General features: G+C 44.9%; 1 protein-coding gene across 1 annotated transcript; it reads right to left on the bottom strand.

Annotated features, from left to right (window-relative positions):
• Positions 1-5045: 5045 nt before the first annotated feature.
• NXF5 (nuclear RNA export factor 5) lies at positions 5046-17492 on the bottom strand. The gene is made up of 20 exons (XM_040266514.1): positions 17341-17492; positions 16747-16897; positions 15791-15874; positions 15575-15679; positions 15381-15461; positions 15170-15239; positions 14934-15022; positions 14707-14814; positions 14414-14523; positions 11812-11848; positions 11367-11435; positions 11226-11281; positions 10971-11078; positions 10711-10769; positions 10492-10607; positions 10313-10355; positions 9606-9678; positions 8882-9064; positions 5224-5284; positions 5046-5090 (listed from the first exon to the last, which is right to left on the bottom strand). The coding sequence occupies exons 1-20, from the start codon at positions 17373-17375 to the stop codon at positions 5046-5048; spliced, it is 1683 nt and encodes a 560-aa protein (XP_040122448.1). The 5' UTR covers positions 17376-17492.
• Positions 17493-19435: the final 1943 nt, after the last annotated feature.

The following is a 19435-nucleotide window of genomic DNA, read 5'->3' as shown; positions in this document are numbered from 1 at the left end:
TTCCCACATATGCATATCTTTTTTGTTGTATTTCTACCAATTACAAACGTATGTTAGTTTTATAGTTGAGGAAAGTAAACAAGATGCACTTTTGAAAACAAGACTTGTTATAATCCAGTCCCAGAAACATATTTCATACAAATCTACTGGCCTGAAAAGGAATTCACAGTTAATTGTTTAAAAAAGTTGCATGATGTATGAACAATATAATTGCAATTGTTGTTGATAATTTACCTATGTGTATGTGTAGATGCTTGTAAAAGCAAACGTGTCTAAAAGGATAGAACCCACAATAGTTACATACACAGACATACATCCTCCTCTGTTGATTTCTGTTACGTGGATGTACATTAGGTACAGCCAAACTGAATGTTTCCATTTGGAAAGGAAGGTAGGATTCGTGAAACTCAGGCCTTAACCAGTAGGTTGGACGACAAGACCAATTGAAGACATGCATGTTTATGTGAAATGTTTACTGTAAATTTTTTTTGTTTACTCTTTTTTTAAAAATTACTCAGTTCAGTTTAGTTCAGTCACTCAGTCATGTCTGACTCTTTGCGACCCCATGAATCGCAGCACGCCAGGCCTCCCTGTCCATCATCAACTCCCGGAGTTCACTCAAACTCACGTCCATCGAGTCAGTGGTGCCATCCAGCCATCTCATCTTCTGTCATCCCCTTCTCCTCCTGCCCCCAATCCCTCCCAGCATCAGAGTCTTTTCCAATGAGTCAACTCTTCACATGAGGTGGCCAAAGTACTGGAGTTTCAGCTTTAGCATCATTCCTTCCAAAGAACACCCAGTGTTGATCTCCTTCAGAATGGACTGGTTGGATCTCCTTGCAGTCCGTGGGACTCTCCAGAGTCTTCTCCAACACCACAGTTCAAAAGCATCAGTTCTTCAGCACTCAGCCTTCTTCACAGTCCAACTCTCACATCCATACATGACCACAGGAAGAACCATAGCCTTGACTAGATGGACCTTTGTTGGCAAAGTAATGTCTCTGCTTTTGAATGTCTCTGCTATCTAGGTTGGTCATAACTTTCCTTCCAAGGAGTAAGCGTCTTTTAATTTCATGGCTGCAGTCACCATCTGCAGTGGTTTTGGAGCCCCAAAAATAAAGTCTGACACTGTTTCCACTGTTTCCCCATCTATTTCCCATGAAGTGATCTATATTTAAGTAAAAACTGAAAGTCAGCAATAAAAACAAACTTATGAGCAGGTAAATAGGATAAATAGAATCCATATTTTGGAATATAAACAGTAGTAGTAGGGCTGGGGATGGGGGCTACAGGCAGAGATCCCAGGGGTAAGGAATCAGTTCAGACAAAAGTTCTGGGACAAAGTGTTGGGAGTAGAAAGTACCACACAGGAGCCAGAGCAATTCTGAGGGAAGGTGCACAAGTTAGTTGGAGATGAAGGACAGAAAGAGATTCAGAGAGACAGGCTGCAGAGTTAACATTTGCCCAGAATCATCAATGCAAAGGAACTGAAAGCAAGGAATCTGCAGGAGAACAAGTGAATGGAAGACCAAGGTAGCATCTGAGCTGGCAAAGTAGGAGGTCAAGGATGTGGCAGCCTGATGATGTAGAGTGAGGATGTAGAAGGTCCATGTAATGAGTTCCATGTTCCCTGTCCACAATGGATCTCAAAGAGCCTGAGTTGAGCCAAACAGTGCAATTGTTGGTTTACACTGGAGTCTGCCTCTATTCCTCACATGTGACTGAGAAGTGTACACTGTGATCTCTGTTCTCTAGCTGAGAATGTTAAGTCTGGTCTGTGATAATTTAGGCATTACATGAAATAACATTAATTGTTGACATTCATTGGATCATAGAGAAAGCAAGGGAATTCCATAAAAACATCTACTTCTGCTTCATTGACTAAACAAAAGCCTTTGACTGAGTGGATCACAACAAACTGTGGAAAATTCTTAAAAAGATGGGAATAATAGACCATCATACCTGTCTCCTGAGAAACCTGTATGCAGGTCAAGAGGCAACAGAACAGTAAGTGGAACAGAACAGTAACTGACTGGTTCAAAATTGGGAAAGGAGTACATCAAGGCTGTATATTGTCATCCTGCTTATTTAACTTATATGCAGAGTACATCATGTGAAATTCTGGGCTGGATGAAGCACAAGCTGGAATCAAGATTTGCAGAAATAACAACACCCTCAGATGTGCAGATGACACCACCTTTATGGCAGAAAGTGAAGAAGAACTAAAGAGCCTCTTGATGAAAGTGAAAGAGGAGAGTGAAAAAGTTGGCTTAAAACTCAACACTCAGAAAATGAAGATCATGGCATCTGGTCCCGTCACTTCATGACAAAGAGATGGGGAAACAATGGATACAGTGACAGACTTTATTTTGGGGGGCTCCAAAATCACTGCAGATGTTGACTGCAGCCAAGAAATTAAAAGATGCTTGCTCCTTGGAAGGAAAGTTATGACCAACGTAGACAGCTTATTAAAAAGCAGAGACAATCGCTTCTCGGCCTTTTGGCTAAGATCAAATGTAAAAAGCAGAGACATTATTTTGCCAACAAAGGTCCATCTAGTCAAAGCTATGGTTTTTCCAGCAGTCATTTATGGATGTGAGAGTTGGACTATAAAGGAAGCTGAGCACCAAAGAATTGATGCTTTTGAACCGTGGTGTTGGAGAAGACTCTTGAGAGTCCCACGGACTGCAAGGAGATCCAACCAGTCCATCCTAAAGGAAATCAGTCCTGAATATCCATTGGAAGGACTGATGCTAAAGCTGAAACTCCAATTCTTTGACCACCTGATGCAAAGAACTGCCTCATTTGAAAAGACCCTGATGCTGGGAAAGATTGAAGGCGGGAAGAGAAGGGGACGACAGAGGATGAGATGGTTGGATGGCATCACCAACTCAATGGACATGGTTTGGGTGGACTCCAGGAGTTGGTGATGGACAGGGAGGCCTGGCGTGCTGCAGTTCATGGGGTTCCAAAGAGTTGGACACGACTGAGTGACTGAACTGAATGAACCGAAGAGGGATTAAAGAGCCCCTTGATGAGGGTGAATGAGGACAGTGAAAAAGCTGGCTTCAAACTCAACATTTAAAAAACTAAGATCATGGCCTCTGGTCCCATGTCTTCGTGGCAAATAGAAGGGGGAAAAGTGGAAGCAGTGACAGATTTTATTTTCCTGGGCTCCAAAATCACTGCAGATGGTGACTGCAGCCATGAAATTAAAAGTCACTTGCTCCTTGGAAGGAAGGCTATGGCAAGCCTAGATTGTGTATTAAAAAGAAGAGACATCACTTTGACGACAAAGGTCTGCATAGTCAAAGTTATGGTTTTTCCTGTAGTCACGTAGGAATGAATGTGAGAGTTGGACCATGAAGAAGGCTGAGCGCCAAAGAATTGATGTTGAATATCCAACAAGATGCTCAGATCAAACAAGTCAATCCTAAAGGAAATCAACCTTGAATATTCATTGGAAGGATGGATGCTGCAGTACTCTGGCCACATAATGTGAAGTACCAACTCATTAGAAAAGACCCCTGATGCTGGGAAAGAATGACGGCAGGAGAAGAGGGTGGCAGGGGACAAAATGGTTAGGATCACTGACTCAATGGACATGAATCTGAGCAAACTCTTGGAGACAGTGAAGGAAGGTAAGCCTGGTGTGCTGCAGTCCATGGGGCTGCAGAGAGTCGGACACAACTTAGCAACTGAACAGCAAAATTCCTAATTTAATGGCAATCATCCCCTTAATTCATATTTTTAAAGAGTTCACAAGCCAATATATGGATCCTTCATGTACATAAAGAACTGAAAAGTTGCATGTGGTAGAAAATAACTTATGCAATACCTCACAATGGAGGCATAATTTGTAAACTGGTGGTACCATATCTGTATCATCATGTAGCTTAAAATGGGATACTGCTATTATTCTCATTTCAAAAATCATGCCTGCTTGTTGTCTGAAGGGTAGACATTACCGAAGTGCAGAAAATAAGTTGTGTCCCTTTCAACTCTTGCTTGCAATTCTGTACTGCTAATTGTGTCAGTGAGAAAGGTCACACAGACTTGACCATAATGTGAGATTTCGTGTTATTTGTTTGGAAGTGAAATGAAATGGCTCAACCCCCTCAAGCACCCGATGTCCGCTCTCTGAGAGATGCATGTGTAGACAGGCTGACTCTCCCCTACTCTAAGTGAGATCCCTCCTACAATGCACCTTCAGAAAAGGGGAGAGGGCTGTACAGGTGATGAGTGGGAATCCCTATGGAAGTATGGTGAGAGGTGCGAAAAGGCCCATTTCTCACTCGGGCGTGCATGCTCACATCACTTCAGTTGTGTCCGACTCTGTGTGACCCTTTGAACTGTAGCCTACCAGGTTCCTCCATCCATGGGATTCTCCAGGGGAGAATACTGGAGTGGGTTGCCATGCCTTCCTCCAGGACTGCTCATTCATCTGTATGAAAATCTTGAAAATGTTCATAGTATGGTCTTTGGAAGTAATTAGGAATAAGAAGTAAAGCATGTACATCCCCATCTTCTTTCCTTCTTTCCACTGCCCTTACTAGCTAGTCGGCATCCCTTGCAAAGCCTCTGTTGTTCCAGGTCACATGCCTGCTTCTGAGAATCTCTAGGAAGAGCATCTGGGTCACACTACCTCCAAAAACCAATGCCTAGAAGCATATCATGTCTCCTCTCATCATAATTTATTGACATCAAGCCTGATGTATCTGCCAGGGACTACCAAGGGGAATGTGGGTCAGGGAGGAGGGCAGGACTTTTCAGGCCTGGACCCACTGGCTCACGATTGAGGCAGGGAAGAGTAATGTGGGACACATAACATATATCCTGTAACATCACTCTTTATTATGAAAACAAACACAGCAGTCGTGAGTGAGGGAAATATGCAGAACGACTGATCCTCAGGATATGTTAACTGGCCTATAATGTAACTTTGGCTTCTTGGTCAGTCTCCAACCCCAGTCACAGGCGTGGCCTGAGGCTACTGAGAAAAAGACGATGTGGATGAAGCCAAAGACGACATCCAAGGGCTCCTTTTAGGGGATTTGTTTGAAGGCTTCCTCTGGGATCTTGCCCTCAGTCTGGAGGGAAGGAGTTGGGATGTTAAAAAGCCAGTCCCCAAGTCCCATTCCCAGGCCACCAGCCTCCACTTTCTTGGCCTCCTCAAAGGCCCAGAAACGTTTATCTTTAATCTACTTGATTCCCAGGCCTCACCTTGAACATACAGAAGATTTGACCAGCTCTGGTGTAGTTCCATTCATTGTCCTGAAGGCACCTGTGGGGGGAGAAGAACAGGTGCTCTCCATTAGTACCGCAGTACAGACCCGCCGACATTGCAGTGCCACCACTAAATCCATGCCACTTTCTTGCTGGGACACATGGACCAGTGTGAGCACTCTGTGTAATGATGAAGAAAGACCAGTGAAAACCAAATCATCTGTCGCTAGCATTCACGCCCACTGGAGTTCAAAACAGAAAAACAGAGCTGTGCAAAAGAACAAGGGAATGCAACATATACTGATCAAGATATTCAAGAAAATGACAAATGAAAAATTAAAAAGTACTAGTTTCCAACTGTCTTTTATATAATCACACATCATTTTAAAGTATACAAATCAGTGCTTTTTATTAGTCAAAAGATTGTGCACCTATAACATCTATCTAATTCCAGAATCATTTTAACACCTCAAAAAGAAACTCTTTAACCATTAATGATCCCTCTCTATTCCTCCCCTTCCCCTGGAAACCACTAATATGCTTTTGGTCCCTGTGGATTTGCCAATTATGGGCGTTTCCTACAATATCTGACTTCTTGTGACTGGCTTCTTTCACTTAGCATCATGTTTTCAAGGTTCATCCCTGTCACGACATATATCAGAACTGTATTCTTTTTTATGACTGAATAATATTCTACTATATGGATGCACCCGTTTTATTCATCCATTCATCAGTTGTTTCCATGTTTTGGCTATTATGAATAATGCTATTCCTGAATAAGTTTTAGAGTGAACATACGCTTTCATTTCTCCCGGTAGATACTTAGGAGTGGGATTACCGGGTAATATGGTAACTCCATTTTAACATTTTGAGGAACTTCCAAATGTTTTCCTAAAGTGAGTGTTCCATATACCTCTAATATATGAGCATTCTAACTTCTCCACACCTTCACCTATGCTTATCTTTTGTTTCATTGATTAAAGCCATCTTAGTGGATGCAAAGCGAGTGGTTGTTTTGGTTTGTATTTTCCTAATGATTAATGATGTTGAGCATGTTTTCACGTGCTTGTCGGTCATTTGTATACCGTATTTAGAGAAATCTCTCTTCAAATCCTTTCTCCATTTTTAAATTGGCATTTATGTTTTGATTGTTGACTTGTAAAATCCTTCAATATTCTAGACAGTGGAGCTTATCAGATATGAGATTTGCAAATATTTTCTCCCATTTTGTGGGTGGTATGTTCACTTTCTTGATAGTGTCCTTTGATGCACAAAAGTTTTTATTTTTGATGAAGTGCAATTTATTTGTTTCTTTGGCTGCTTGTGTTTTTGGTGTCACATATAAGAAACTGGTGTCTGATTCAAGATCATGAAGATATACACCTATGTTTTCTTCTAAGTGCTTTTTAGAATTTTTATTGGCATATAATTGACTTATAATGTTATGGTAGTTTCAGGTATATAACAAAGTGAGTTTATATATATATATATATATATATATATATATATATATATATATATATTCTTTTTCAGATTATTTTCCCACATAGGTTATTACAGAACATTGAGTAGAGTTCCCTGTGTTATACAGTCAGTCTTTATTAGTTATCTATTTTATATATAGCAGTGTATAGATATTAATCCCAATCTCCTAATTTATCCCTTCTCCCCACACTTTCCCTTTGGTAACCATAAATTTATTTCAAGATCTGTGTCTATTTCTGTTTTGTAAATAAGTTCATTTGTATCATTTTTATTAGATTTCACATGTAAGTGATATCATATGATATTTGTCTTTCTCTGTCTGATTTACTTTACTTACCCAACCAAAAAATGGGAACAAGATCTAAATAGACATTTCCCCAAAATTATATACAGAAAGCCAAAAAACACATGAAAAGATGCTCAACATCACTAATTATTAGAGAAATGCAAATCAGAATGACAATGAGGTATATCTCACACCAGCCAGAATGGCTAGCATTAAAAAATCTATGAACAATAAATGCTAGAGAGGATGTGGAGAAAAGGGAACCCTCCTACACTGTTGGTGGAAATGTAAATTGGTACAACCAATATGGACAACAGTACAGCCTTCCCTTGTGGCTCAGCTGGTAAAGAATCTGCCTGTAATGCAGGAGACCTAGGTTCGATCCCTGGGTTGGGAAGATCCTCTGGAGAAGGGAAAGGCTACTCACTCCAGTATTCTGTATTCCGGTATTCCAGTATTCTCTAATATATTCTGTATTCCAGTATTCCAGTATTCTCTAATACACCTAGACTGTATAGTCCATGGGGTCGCAAAGAGTTGGACACGACTGAGTGACCTTCACTTTCACTTTTCACGAAGGTTCCTTCAAAAACTAAATATAGAACTATCATATGATTCAGCAATCCTGTTCTTGGGCATATATCCAGGGAAAACCATAATTCAAAGAGATACACACATCCCAATGTTCACAGCAGCACTATTCACATTAGACAAGCCACGGCAGCAGCATAAATGTCCACTGTCAGAGAAATGGGTAAAGAAGATATGGTACATGTATACAATGGAATGTTACTCAGTCATAAAAAAGAACGAAATAATACCATTTGCAGCCACATGGATGGACCTAGAGATTATCATACTAAGTGAAAGTCAGCAAGAGTTTTTACAGTTGTTGATTTTATATTAGGTCTTTGATCCATTTTGAGTCAATATTTGTATATGGTCTGTGATACGGGACACAATTCTTTTTTTTAGGCATGTGAATACTCATGTGTCCCAGCACCATCTGTCAAAAAGACAATTTTTTTTCCTCCATTAATTAATTTGGCACCCACTAAAAATTAATCAGCTACAAACGTCAGGGTTTATATCAGGACTCTCAATTCTATTGCACTCATCTATCAAATGTCAGTGCCATGCAGCCTTGATTACAGTATCTTTGCAGTAAGTTTAGAAATTGTGGCATCCAGGACTTGTGAGTCCTCAACATTATTCCCTTTCAATATTGTTTTGACTATTCTGAGTCCATGCACTTCCAAGTGAAAATTGAGGATCATTTAATCAATTTCTGGAAAGGAGCCAACAGGGATTTTTGCTATGGTATAGACTCTGTAGATCACTTTGAATAGCACAACAATCTTAACAATATTAAGTCTTTCAACATGAACACAGAATATCGTTCTGTGTTTTTTTTAGATTTTGTTTAATTTACTCCAACAATGTTTTGAAGATTTTAAGGTAGTTTTTTTACTTCTTTAGTTTCATTTTGCTCTAAATATTTATTCTTTCTGATACTACTATAAATCAAGTTGTTTTCTTAATTTCAGTTTAGGATTTTTTCATTTTAAGTGCATAGAAATATAAATGATTTTTGTATACTGACCTTATATCCTGAAATTTTACTGAACTTGTTTATGTATTCTTACAGTTTCTTAGTGAATTTCTTAGCATTTTCCATGTAAAATATCATGTCATATGAGCATGTACTATTTTTAAAATGCTTTACATATATAATCATAAAATTTGTTTATCTTTTTCACGAGCTTACTTTTTTTGCAAGCAAAATATCCAAATACTTATTTTTCCAAATTGCCTGTGTGTTCCCATTATTAATTCCATCATTCTCCCAGCTCCACCTTATCTTCATGCACACACAATACTCACTTCTGAGACCACTGATAGTTCATCCCAGACTGAGTGGAGAAGGCTTGTACCATTTGCTGCTGCTCCTCGGACAAAGTGGCCACTGAGCTGGTGGACGGTGTGGGCACCGGGATGGAGAATGCACTCTGGGTGTTTTTAGGGCTGGCTTCCATCACAAACAGCTCATCATTCACTATACAAAGACTGGAGGAAAAATGCACATTTAGACAACTGATAGATGGACAGCCAGCACCCCCAGTCCGACTGCTGCCACCACCACTCAGCAACCAGATTCCTTCCATCCCCCTCCTATGTCTGTCCCCAGGCTCCTTGACTGGTTCCTCTGCCCCTTGTACAGAGCCCACCTCCAGACAGATTGTCTAGCAGCTTCACTCAGTGGATAGCCTGATCCCCAACCCAGGGACAACTTCACATAGACCCTGAACAGCAGCCCAGTACACTACAGTACAGGAGTGTACAGTCTGATCCCCATTTTCAGAAGACGATACCAAGTCACAGAGAAGCCCTGTGACTTAACCAAGGTCACACAGAGAGTGTTGGGTCAGGGAGAGAACCCATGTGCTGATTCGAGTCCATGCTCTTCCTAACCACTAGGCTGGACTGTTCCTTGGGGCTCCCTGCTGGCTTTCCACAATACTGAGTCAGTCTAAGGTCTGCACCACCACATGTCCAGGACCCCGAAACCACGCTGGATGGGTCATTCTGCCCACAACACGGCTCTCACCTTGAAGAGCTGGCAGGGGTAATGATGAAGGTCCGGGTGAAGGCACGCACACAGTCCTGAGACCCTCCTTCCACTTCAACAACAAACAACAAACAATAGCTCTTAGTGCCCCACATGTTTACAGGCTCCCATGCTGGACCCTAGTCATGCTGAGGGGACAGCTGTTCACTTGGGGAGCCAGGGTGCTGGGAATGGGGAGGGCAACTGTAGGAGCTGTCTGCTCCCAGTGACATGTCCCCATGGCAACCACTTCACAAGTTCATGGGAAGCGTTTTTTCATAGCTGCCCAAGAGGTGGATGTTATGACCCCATTTTACAAATGAGGAAAGTGTAAGGTTAAGTAATGGCCCAAGTTCTCAGTGTAAGGATCTGAGATGGGAGCCACCAAACTCCACAGCCTGTGTCCGTAATGCCCAGGGCAGGAAGGCAGACATGGATGCAGTTCAGATCTGGGTTGTCTGTGGGAAGACTGAGGGCTGGAAGACACAGAGGGGAAGGGAGGGGAAGGGAGGGAAAGAACAGGGAGGGAAGAGAAGGGAAGGGAAGGGGAGTGAAGGGGAGGGGAGTCCAGGGGAGGGGACAGAATGAAAGGGAAGGGGAGGGGAGTCGAAGGGAGGGGAGAGAAGCTGGAAGGGCTCTTGAGGGGGGAGCCTAGCCAGAGGAGGGAGCAGTGGGGCATCTGGGGGAAGAGGGCTACACACACTTACCTTCCTTGAACACCCCATTGACAGAGAAGCAGAGCAGCGTACCCTGAAAAGGAAGAGCCCAGGTAATGTCACCCCCTCAACCTCTTCCGCACCTGTGGCTTCCTGCCTGACCATCCCCCTACAGGCTCCCCCCTCACCCCGTCACTGCCGCCCCACCAAGGGAAGAAACAAACACTCACTGTCTGGAACCACATGTCCACCAGGAAGGAGCTGAGGTCATGCTGAGTTTGGGGCAACACACAGAGGGCACGCACAATGGCACTATTTGTGTGCTTCAACTGCTGGACACGCAGGTCTGTACGGGAGGGGAAGAAAGCAAAAGTCAGGGTTGCCACGCCCTGGACCCTATGACTGGCTCCCTCACCTCCCTTCCCGCCCAGCCTTCCCACCACACTCACTGGGGTCCTTGACCTTCTTCATATTCCTGCTGTTCTTGAAGTATGCACATAAGCTGCTCCTAGGAGACAGAGGAACAATGGGTGGTGGTCCAGCCAGCAGGGATGTTAGCAAGAACTGGCCTGTGTCAGTTCTTGAAGAAGAACTGAAGAACTTGAAGAAAGTAAGTGTGTGTAGCCCTCTTCCCCCAGATGCCCCACTGCTCCCTCCTCTGCTGGGGAACCACACAGCGTGAGGGAGGAGTTTGGGCAGTGATACTCACACGGCTGGATCCTCAGAGTGGAATGGAATGGTCAGGGAGAAGCAGGCCTTCTGGTGGTAAGCATTGAGGAGACCAGATCGGTTTCCAGAGTCATAGATCAAGTAGTATCTGTGGAACAGCAATGAGGACAGGCTGTCAGTGATCCGAACCCCAGAGGAGACTTGAAAGTCTCTGCGAGGAGACCTGCGGTTTGGTGGCCTGACCCAGTCTCAGCCCTCTCTATTCCTCATGGTCCCAAGTCCAAGTGAACTTAACTGCTTCAGGAATTGAAGGATCGTATTCTTCAGTGTGTCAGATTCTTTACAGTTTTCCTGGAATCAAAAGGCATTTGAGACTATGTAGTGGATAAACCGTCACCTGCAATAGCCCCAAACATTGTTTGATCCTCTTCCTCACCTTGCTGGGCTTTGTTGCACAGGGAGTGTGACTGTCAATGACAACTGGTGAAGGTAACTCCTGGCCATCCTGGAGAATGGAAGAGGAAGTCAGGAGTGGAGACCAGGGGGGTGACCCCGGATGATCAGGGAAAAGGATGATCCCAGGATGTGGAGGATAGGAGGTAAGTTGTAAAAGGGTCCTAGAAAGTCCATAGGCAAGCTTACAGTGGGTGTCTTCATCATGATGTCTTAGAGGTCTCTAGTATTATATGCAACTTTTATGTGTCTGTGTATGTGTTTATGGATATTTTCCAGTGAGCATATCCATGTCATTTTTAGGACTCCATATCCCCTAAAGTGGTCAAGGGTTTGATGCCAACACATAATCTAGGCAAGACCCAAAGGGCTTGAGTGTAGGAGGTCTGAAATGTTAGTAAGATACAATGATTTACATAGGAACTTACCAGGCGCAGTAACTTTGGGAAACATTCTATGATGGCACTGTCCAAAACCAAAAATAGAGAAGAGGTGATTGATAGTTCAAGGTTGTAATGCCTAATTTGAGTTAAAACATTAACACGATAAACAGAGATCGGGGTGTTCTTGCCCATTCAGCAGCCCCTTGTACCCACCTCAACTTCTGATTTTGAGGATTTTGGGTTGACTTCCCTGTTGAGCACTGAGTATCTCTCATCTGATTGAAAGGTACCATCTCCTCATCTCTCTGAGTACCTTAAGTTTAATATTCCTTCCTCCTCTCCTTCTCCCTCTCCTTTCCCCTGAGTAGCTCCCACCTAGACTGTCCTGACTCCCTTCTGTGCCTCAAGGATGAGCACTTCAAATCCAGTCTGCAGGCCTTCCTCTCCCCACTGCCTTCCTTCCTCCGGGGCCCAGTGAAGGCTGTGGAGAGAAGAGGGAATGGGAGGATGGGAGCCTGGGGCTTTGCTACCTCACTGGGCATCCAGCACTCTGCCAAGTCAGGTCACACCTCAGGGATGGCCCAGGAGGCTGTGGCAGGGAGGTGAGTGAGGTGGGGCTCAGGAGGGAGAGAGAGGCATGAAGACAGGAGGAGAGTGGAGGGAGGAGGGGAGAAACAAGGGCTCAGAGACAAGGGAGAGAGAAAGCAAAGGGAAGGGAAGGAAGCTCTACTGTGCTGGGGGTCAGGGGAGAAGACAGAAGAAAGAGGAAGCAGTGCCCCTGCTGCAGCCCTTCCCTTCCCCTGCCCCGGAACAGCCCAGGCACCCCAGGTAGGAATGGCAACTATGCGCATGCTGGGCTGGGGGCCACTGGATGCTTCTTGAAGCTTTGACACCTGTGTGAGCTCAGTAGACCTGGGCATGGGAAACAGAGTAGCCATGGGGGTAGATCTTAAAGGGCCAGGTTCCGGTTCAGTGTGGAGCTGAGGGTCTTTGGCCCGCCCTTATGATCACCCCTTTCTATCCCAATGGCCCCTGCGCCTGTCTGAGTTGGATCTTTCTCTGAGGAATCACACGTGTCTCAGGCTACCTGGGGTTCCTCTGGAGGACAGGCAGGATGATGTGACGTGTGCAGGGAGGGAGAGGCGGTGTCCCCCGAGAGGCCTGTCCTGCAGTCTCCTCTAACACCTCGGCCCCCTGCCTTCCTCTCCTGCCTCAGGAAGCTCTCTGCACACTGGCAGTGGCCAACTTCTGGCCCCTTGACTCAAGGAACCCTGCTTTTTCCTAAGAAGGATCCAGCCCCTGGCTTTGGGCCAGGGGAACGGATGTCGTGACAGCAGCCACCCAGGACCTCAGCCCCCAGCACTGGGCAGAAAAGCCCCTGTGTAAACATGGAAGAGGAGGGGAACCCTTTTGGAGGTAGGGGGAGAAGGACCCTCTCTGAATGGAGGAGGGAAGCCCCATCTCAGCATGGAGAAGGAAGGCCCGTCTCAGCATGAGGCCCGGACCTGGAGGACCCTTCTCAGTCCAGGGCCCAGCAGTAGGGTGAAGTCTGGTCACTCCCAGTCTCGGTGAGGGTGAGGAGCCCTGATTCCTGAACCATGCTCTTGGGAGGCCCTGGTGGAGAATGCTAGGGGCAGAGAACCAGAAGCAAATTTCTGAGACCTGAAGAGGTAAGCAGGTCAGAGGAAGGAAATTCCTCACAGGTAAGGGACACAATAACCTCAGATATGCAGATGACCCCACCCTTATGGCAGAAAGTGAAGAAGAACTAAAGAGTCTCTTGATGGAAGTGAAAGAGGAGAGTGAAAAAATTGGCTTAAAGCTCAACATTCAGAAAACTAAGATCATGGCATCCGGTCCCATCACTTCATGGCAAATAGATGGGGAAACAGGGGCAGACTTTATTTTGGGGGGCTCCAAAATCACTGCAGATGGTGACTGCAGCCATGAAATAAAAAGATGCTTACTCCTTGAAAGAAAAGTTATGACCAACCTTGACAGCGTATTAAAAAGCAGACATTACTTTGCCAACAAAGGTCCGTCTAGTCAAGGCTATGGTTTTTCCAGTGGTCATGTATGGATGTGAGAGCTGGACTGTGAAGAAAGCTGAGCACCAAAGAATTGAGGCTTCTGAACTGTGATGTTGGAGAAGACTCTTGAGCGTCCCTTAGACTGCAAGGAGATCCAACCAGTCCATCCTAAAGGAGATGAGTCCTGAATATTCATTGGAAGGACTGATGCTGAAGCTGAAACTCCAATACTTTGGCCACCTAATGCGAAGAGCTGACTCATTGCAAAAGACCCTGATGCTGGGAAAGACTGAAGGCGAGAGGAGAAGGGGACGACGGAGGATGGGATGGTTAGATGGCATCACCAACTCAATGGGCATGAGTTTGAGTAAACTCTGGGAGTTGGTGATGGTCAGGGAGGCCTGGCGTGCTGCAGTCCATGGGGTTGCAAAGAGTCGGACACGACTGAGTGACTGCACTGAACTGAACTGAAGGAACACAGAAAAGAGAAAGCAGAGCCTATGATTCTCCCAGGAGACCAGGGCTGCCACCTTTGGCAAAGAGGTACTGTCAGTAATAGTTTAGGCCCCCATGGGTGAAGGTCACCAAGAAGGGTGACAGGATGGTCTCGCACAAACCTTAAGTAGGTGGACTGGTCTGGAAAGCTGTCACACAGTGGGTTCCCTTGCAGCCACAGCTCTTCAAGCTTCAGTCCCTTCATCTTGTTCAACTCCCACATAGAGTTCAGCTGAGAAATATGGAGAGGAAGCTGGAAAAGGAATCCCCGGGCAAGAGAAACAACCAGGCCCCTGCAGCCCAGCCTCCACCCCTCACCCCTCAGGTGCCCTCATCTGCCTCCTGTCATCACTCTGATGACCACAACCAACCCCCCTACTCTCATCCCAACTTGGATCTGACTCCCTCTGCTCACCTTATTTTTGGAGAGGTCCAGGATCTTGACTGTGGGGACCATGTGCACAATGTCAGACAGGCCGTCCAGGTGGTACAGTTTATTGCAGCTCAGGTTCAAGGACAACAGCTTTGGGTGAAGAAGAGTTAGAGTGAAGGTTACTATCCTGGATCTTGGAGACAAATCTGTCCTCCACCCCATCTCTTCCACCCCCTACCATAATATCAGAGCTGGGCCTTCAGCCTCACCTCAGGGAAGTTCTTCTTGATGATCTGCAGGGCAGCAGCCATGCAGTTTCTTCGATTCAGAATTATCTCAATATCATGGCCCACCAAGTCTTCAGGAAGGAGAGGGGAGGGAATCAGAACACCAAGTGGGGTCCAGGCCCACAATCAGCCCCACACCACATTACCATCCCCAAGTCTCCCTCTAGGAAGAACCCCTCTGCCCGCACCCACCCTCAAATTACTACTGTCAGCCATACTTGGGTCAAAGCGGAGCTTCTGGAGGTCAAGAGATTGCTGGGAAACATCAAATCGTTTGTTAAAGGCCAGCTGCAGAGACAGAGAGAGGGAGAGAGCCACGCTTGAGACTATGGTGGTGGCAAGGAAATCGGGGGTGAGAGGGCTGGGGGGCTGGGGGAAGAAGAGACAGTGGTGAGTGTTGGCATACAGCATGCCTTGAGTTGGCATTACCTTTAGCTTCTCCATTTTTTCTGGTCCCAACTTATTACGCACAGAGTAGGGAACAGCAGAGGGGTTGACAAAGATAGGTATCTACAGGAAGAAGAGGTGGGGTAAGCAGCAACTCTAGTTCCAAAGACGACGACTAGCCCCAGGCCCGTCCTCCTGTCCCAGGATGCATTATAGGCAATGATGTGGACACACACCTTTTGGTTATTCTCATCATAGATCTTGTAGCTGACATCCATCAAGGCAGAGGCAGTGCTAGCTTTCTGGACAAAGAATCGAGCCCCATTTTTCACATAGTGGAACTACAGGGATTAAATGCAACAGCAATAGTATCAGGGGCCAACAGACCCTGCTATACCAGATCTCTCCCCCTTCCCTGTGCCCACTCATCTGGCTTCAGCATCCTCTCTTACATCCACTGGAGTAAAGCAGACACTGCAAAGGCTCTGGATTGAGTTCATCAGCCATATCCTGTCATACTTCATCCCACGAGGAATCTAAGGATGAAAAGAGGGGTTGGGACAGAGGACAGATGAGACGGAATTTAGCCTGGAGAACAAACCTTTTCCTGTTCTTTTCCAGTCTTCTACTGAGCTTGAAAGGGCATCTAAAGAAGGGACCACTGGTATGATTTCTTATGTTTGTGCATAATATGGATTTCTAAAATACTCCTCTCCAGTCAAAGCTCTGCTAAGCTGCTAAGTCACCTCAGTCATGTCCAACTCTGTGCGACCCCATAGACGGCAGCCCACCAGGCTCTCCCATCGCTGGGATTCTCCAGTCAAGAACACTGGAGTGGGTTGCCATTTTCTTCTCCAGTGCATAAAAATGAAAGCGAAGTCGCTCAGTCGTGCCCGACTCTCAGCGACCCCATGGACTGCAGCCCACCAAGCTCCTCCATCCATGGGATTTTCCAGGCAAGAGTGCTAGAGTGGGGTGCCATTGCCTTCTCCGATCAAAGCTCTCTGCCAATTAATCAAGGTGTTAGAGATGATCTTTTAATAAAGTTCCATCTAGTGCAGATACTGCTTGCCCCTCAGACAAGGTCTCCAGAGACTCGCCCCCGCCCCATATCCCACACTCAGCTAGCCAAACTGAGACCTCTAGTGCAGAGCTTCTCCATATCCTAGTCAGTAGTTCATGTCTTTGCCTTGAGATAGTCTCCAACGTTCTCCTTACAGTCAGTCTATTCCCTTTATATTGCTTCTCTGAATTTTCCCTTAGATGAACAAGACTGTTAATTAAGCAATAAAATGGTCAGGTTACAAACTGTCCCCAGCAAAACAAACTAGCATCTCAACATGAGACCAACATAACTCCTCCTGACTTTTCTTTCCTTCGCATTCCATACTTTTTTCAGGATACTCACTGTGACCTTAAACCAGCTTCCTTGGGCATCATCTTGCGTGTTCTCCCTCATTTTTCTCATCACAGGTTTTCCATTTCCCCACACAGTAACATGGATATTGCCTTTTTTGTGCCATCTCACTGTCCTGTTGCCTCGGAAGGAATAGGGAGAGCTGACATGGAGAGAAGAAGGGTGAGTGGTCATAAGTGCTAAGAAAGGCTTCTGTACACACTCGTCTCTTTGACACCAGCACTACAGTTTGGATCATTGTTGTCTAGTCACTAAGTTGTGTCTGACTCTTAGCAACCCCATGGACTGTAGCTCACCAAGGCTCCTCTGTTCATGGGATTTCCCAGGGAAGAATAACGGAATGGGTTGCCATTTCCTTCTCGAGGGGGTCTTCCTGACCTAGTGATTGAACCCTCACCTCCTGCATTGGCAGGTGGATTCTTTACCACTGATCACCAGGGAAAACTCCACAATTAGGGTTGCACAACCATTATTCCACTTCTAGCATACTTCAGTTTTACAGTGAAAGAAGGAAAAGAAGTCCACAGGGAGAGCTGCACGGTCCCAGGGGTTGCTGTGTGCAAACCCTGCTGCCCGGTCACTTACGGTCTTTCTTTAGGGCCCTCATGGACATTCCTCATCACCAGACTTCCATCATCATCACAGTGGTGTGAAGGCTGAGTCTCATATCCATCATCTTCATAACGAGGGCTCCTCTTGTCAAAATGATCTTGGAAAGAACTCCAACCTTCATTTCTTCCTTCAGGTGAACCAGCACCACCTCTGTATTCTGAAAAGTGGAACAAAAATACAAGTTTGAACACACATCAGTGGCCCACTCACCATGTACAATGTCTTAGGCTAACAGGCAAGCAAAATGCCAACCTGGCCTAAGGGTTCAATCCCACACACCCCAAAAAGAAACTCTTCTGCCAGTTCAGATGCATACTCAGTCCCTCAGTCCTGTCTGACTCTTTACGACCTAGTAGTCCACCAGGCTCCTCTGTCCATGGGATTTCTCAAGTAAGAATACTGGAATGGATGCCATTTCCTCCTCCAGTGGATCTTCCTGACCCAGAGATCAAACCTGAGTCTCCTGCATTGCAGGCAGTTTCTTTATCTGCTGAGCCCTCAAGGAAGCATTATCTGAGAAATGGCACTATCATGGGAGAAATCAAGGAGAAGCAGGATGAGGAAGAGGAGAGGTTTGGAATGAAGGTGTTTGGAATACACAATAGTTATACTTTCATGTCCATGCTTTACTTGTATAAAAAAGTTGGGTCAGAGTTTTACCAGGTTCTTGGGGGGAAGCACTATTACTATTGACTCATTACATAACATAATAGAAAAAATTATTGATAATTAGATCCACCTGTCTTCTCTCTGATTATTAAACTACATCACTCTGGACAATTCACCCAACTTCTCCTGATCTGAAATTACTTGTAAAAGTCAAGGATTAAAGCTAAACACCACCTCAATCAAGATATAAAGCATATACCACACTCCAAACTGTTCCCAGTTAATCTTTTCATCTCCCAGCTCCATATAAACCTTTATCTGCTCACTGTTTCTATATAGTAGTTTTGCTTGCCAGAGATCCTAGAAGTAGAATTTCTTGTAAATGGAATCATATATACTGTATACCTTTCCATCTGGCTTTTTAAATACAGCATAATGTTTCTGAAATCCAGTTATGTTCTTGCCTTTTTCATTGCTGTGTAATATCCCACTGTATGAGTTGTAGCTCTCAACCTTGTTTACACAGTAGAGGTACTTGGGAAGATTGAGAATATAACCAGCACCAAGCTATACTCAAAATAATTAAAGGCATCCACATTTTCTAAATTCTCCATGTGATTGCAGTGTACAACCACAGTTGAAAATCACTGTGTTAAAAGTATCAGCTTTGGGTTTATGGTCTTTCCTAGTGGCTCAGACTGTAAAGAATCTGCATGCAATGCAGAGACACAGGTTCAATCCTTGGGTCAAGAAGATCCCCTGGAGAAGGGATTGGCAACCCATTCCAGTATGCTTGCCTGGAAAATTCCATGGACAGAGGAGTCTGGTGGGCTACAGTTCATGAGGTCACAAAGAGTTGGACACAACATGTTTGCCAGAGATCCTAGAAATGTATGCCACCTCATTTTGCTAGCTTTCCACTCTGTTGTTTTAGGGACCTGGTGACTCCATTAGCTTAAATCAGAGATTGAGAAACTATAACCCATGGGCCAAACCTGATCTTTGGCCTGTTCTTCTAGGGCCTGCAAGCTAAGAATGGTTTTTACATATTTGAATGGTTAAAAAAAGTAATAATTCTTGACATGCAAAAATTATTTGAAATCCACACGTCAATGTCCACATACAAGGTTTTATTGGAACATAGTCATACTTGTCTCTGGAGGCTTCCACCCTACAACAGCAGAGTTAAGTAGTTACAAAACAGATAAAATGGTCCACAAAGCCTCAAATATTTGTGATCTGGCCCTTTCCAGGAAAAGTTTGCTGAGCTCTGGCTCAGAGCGAGTGTCTTTAAAGCAAATGCACAATAACTGTGGTAAATGGCTGACGATCCCTTTGGCTAAGCCTGGGAAGAAGATTTACTATAGCTCCTTGTGACTTCACTGTAGGCTCCTTCTTCAGTAGTTCACTCATTCATTGTGTTCTGGGTAAATGTGAGAACGGAGTAAGGGATTACCAT

The sequence above is a fragment of the Oryx dammah genome, unplaced genomic scaffold, assembly GCF_014754425.2.
Source record: "Oryx dammah isolate SB20612 unplaced genomic scaffold, SCBI_Odam_1.1 HiC_scaffold_23, whole genome shotgun sequence".
Lineage (NCBI taxonomy): Eukaryota > Metazoa > Chordata > Mammalia > Artiodactyla > Bovidae > Oryx > Oryx dammah.
Note: the sequence above shows the minus strand (reverse complement) of the source record. Positions and strands in the feature narration are given on the sequence as shown.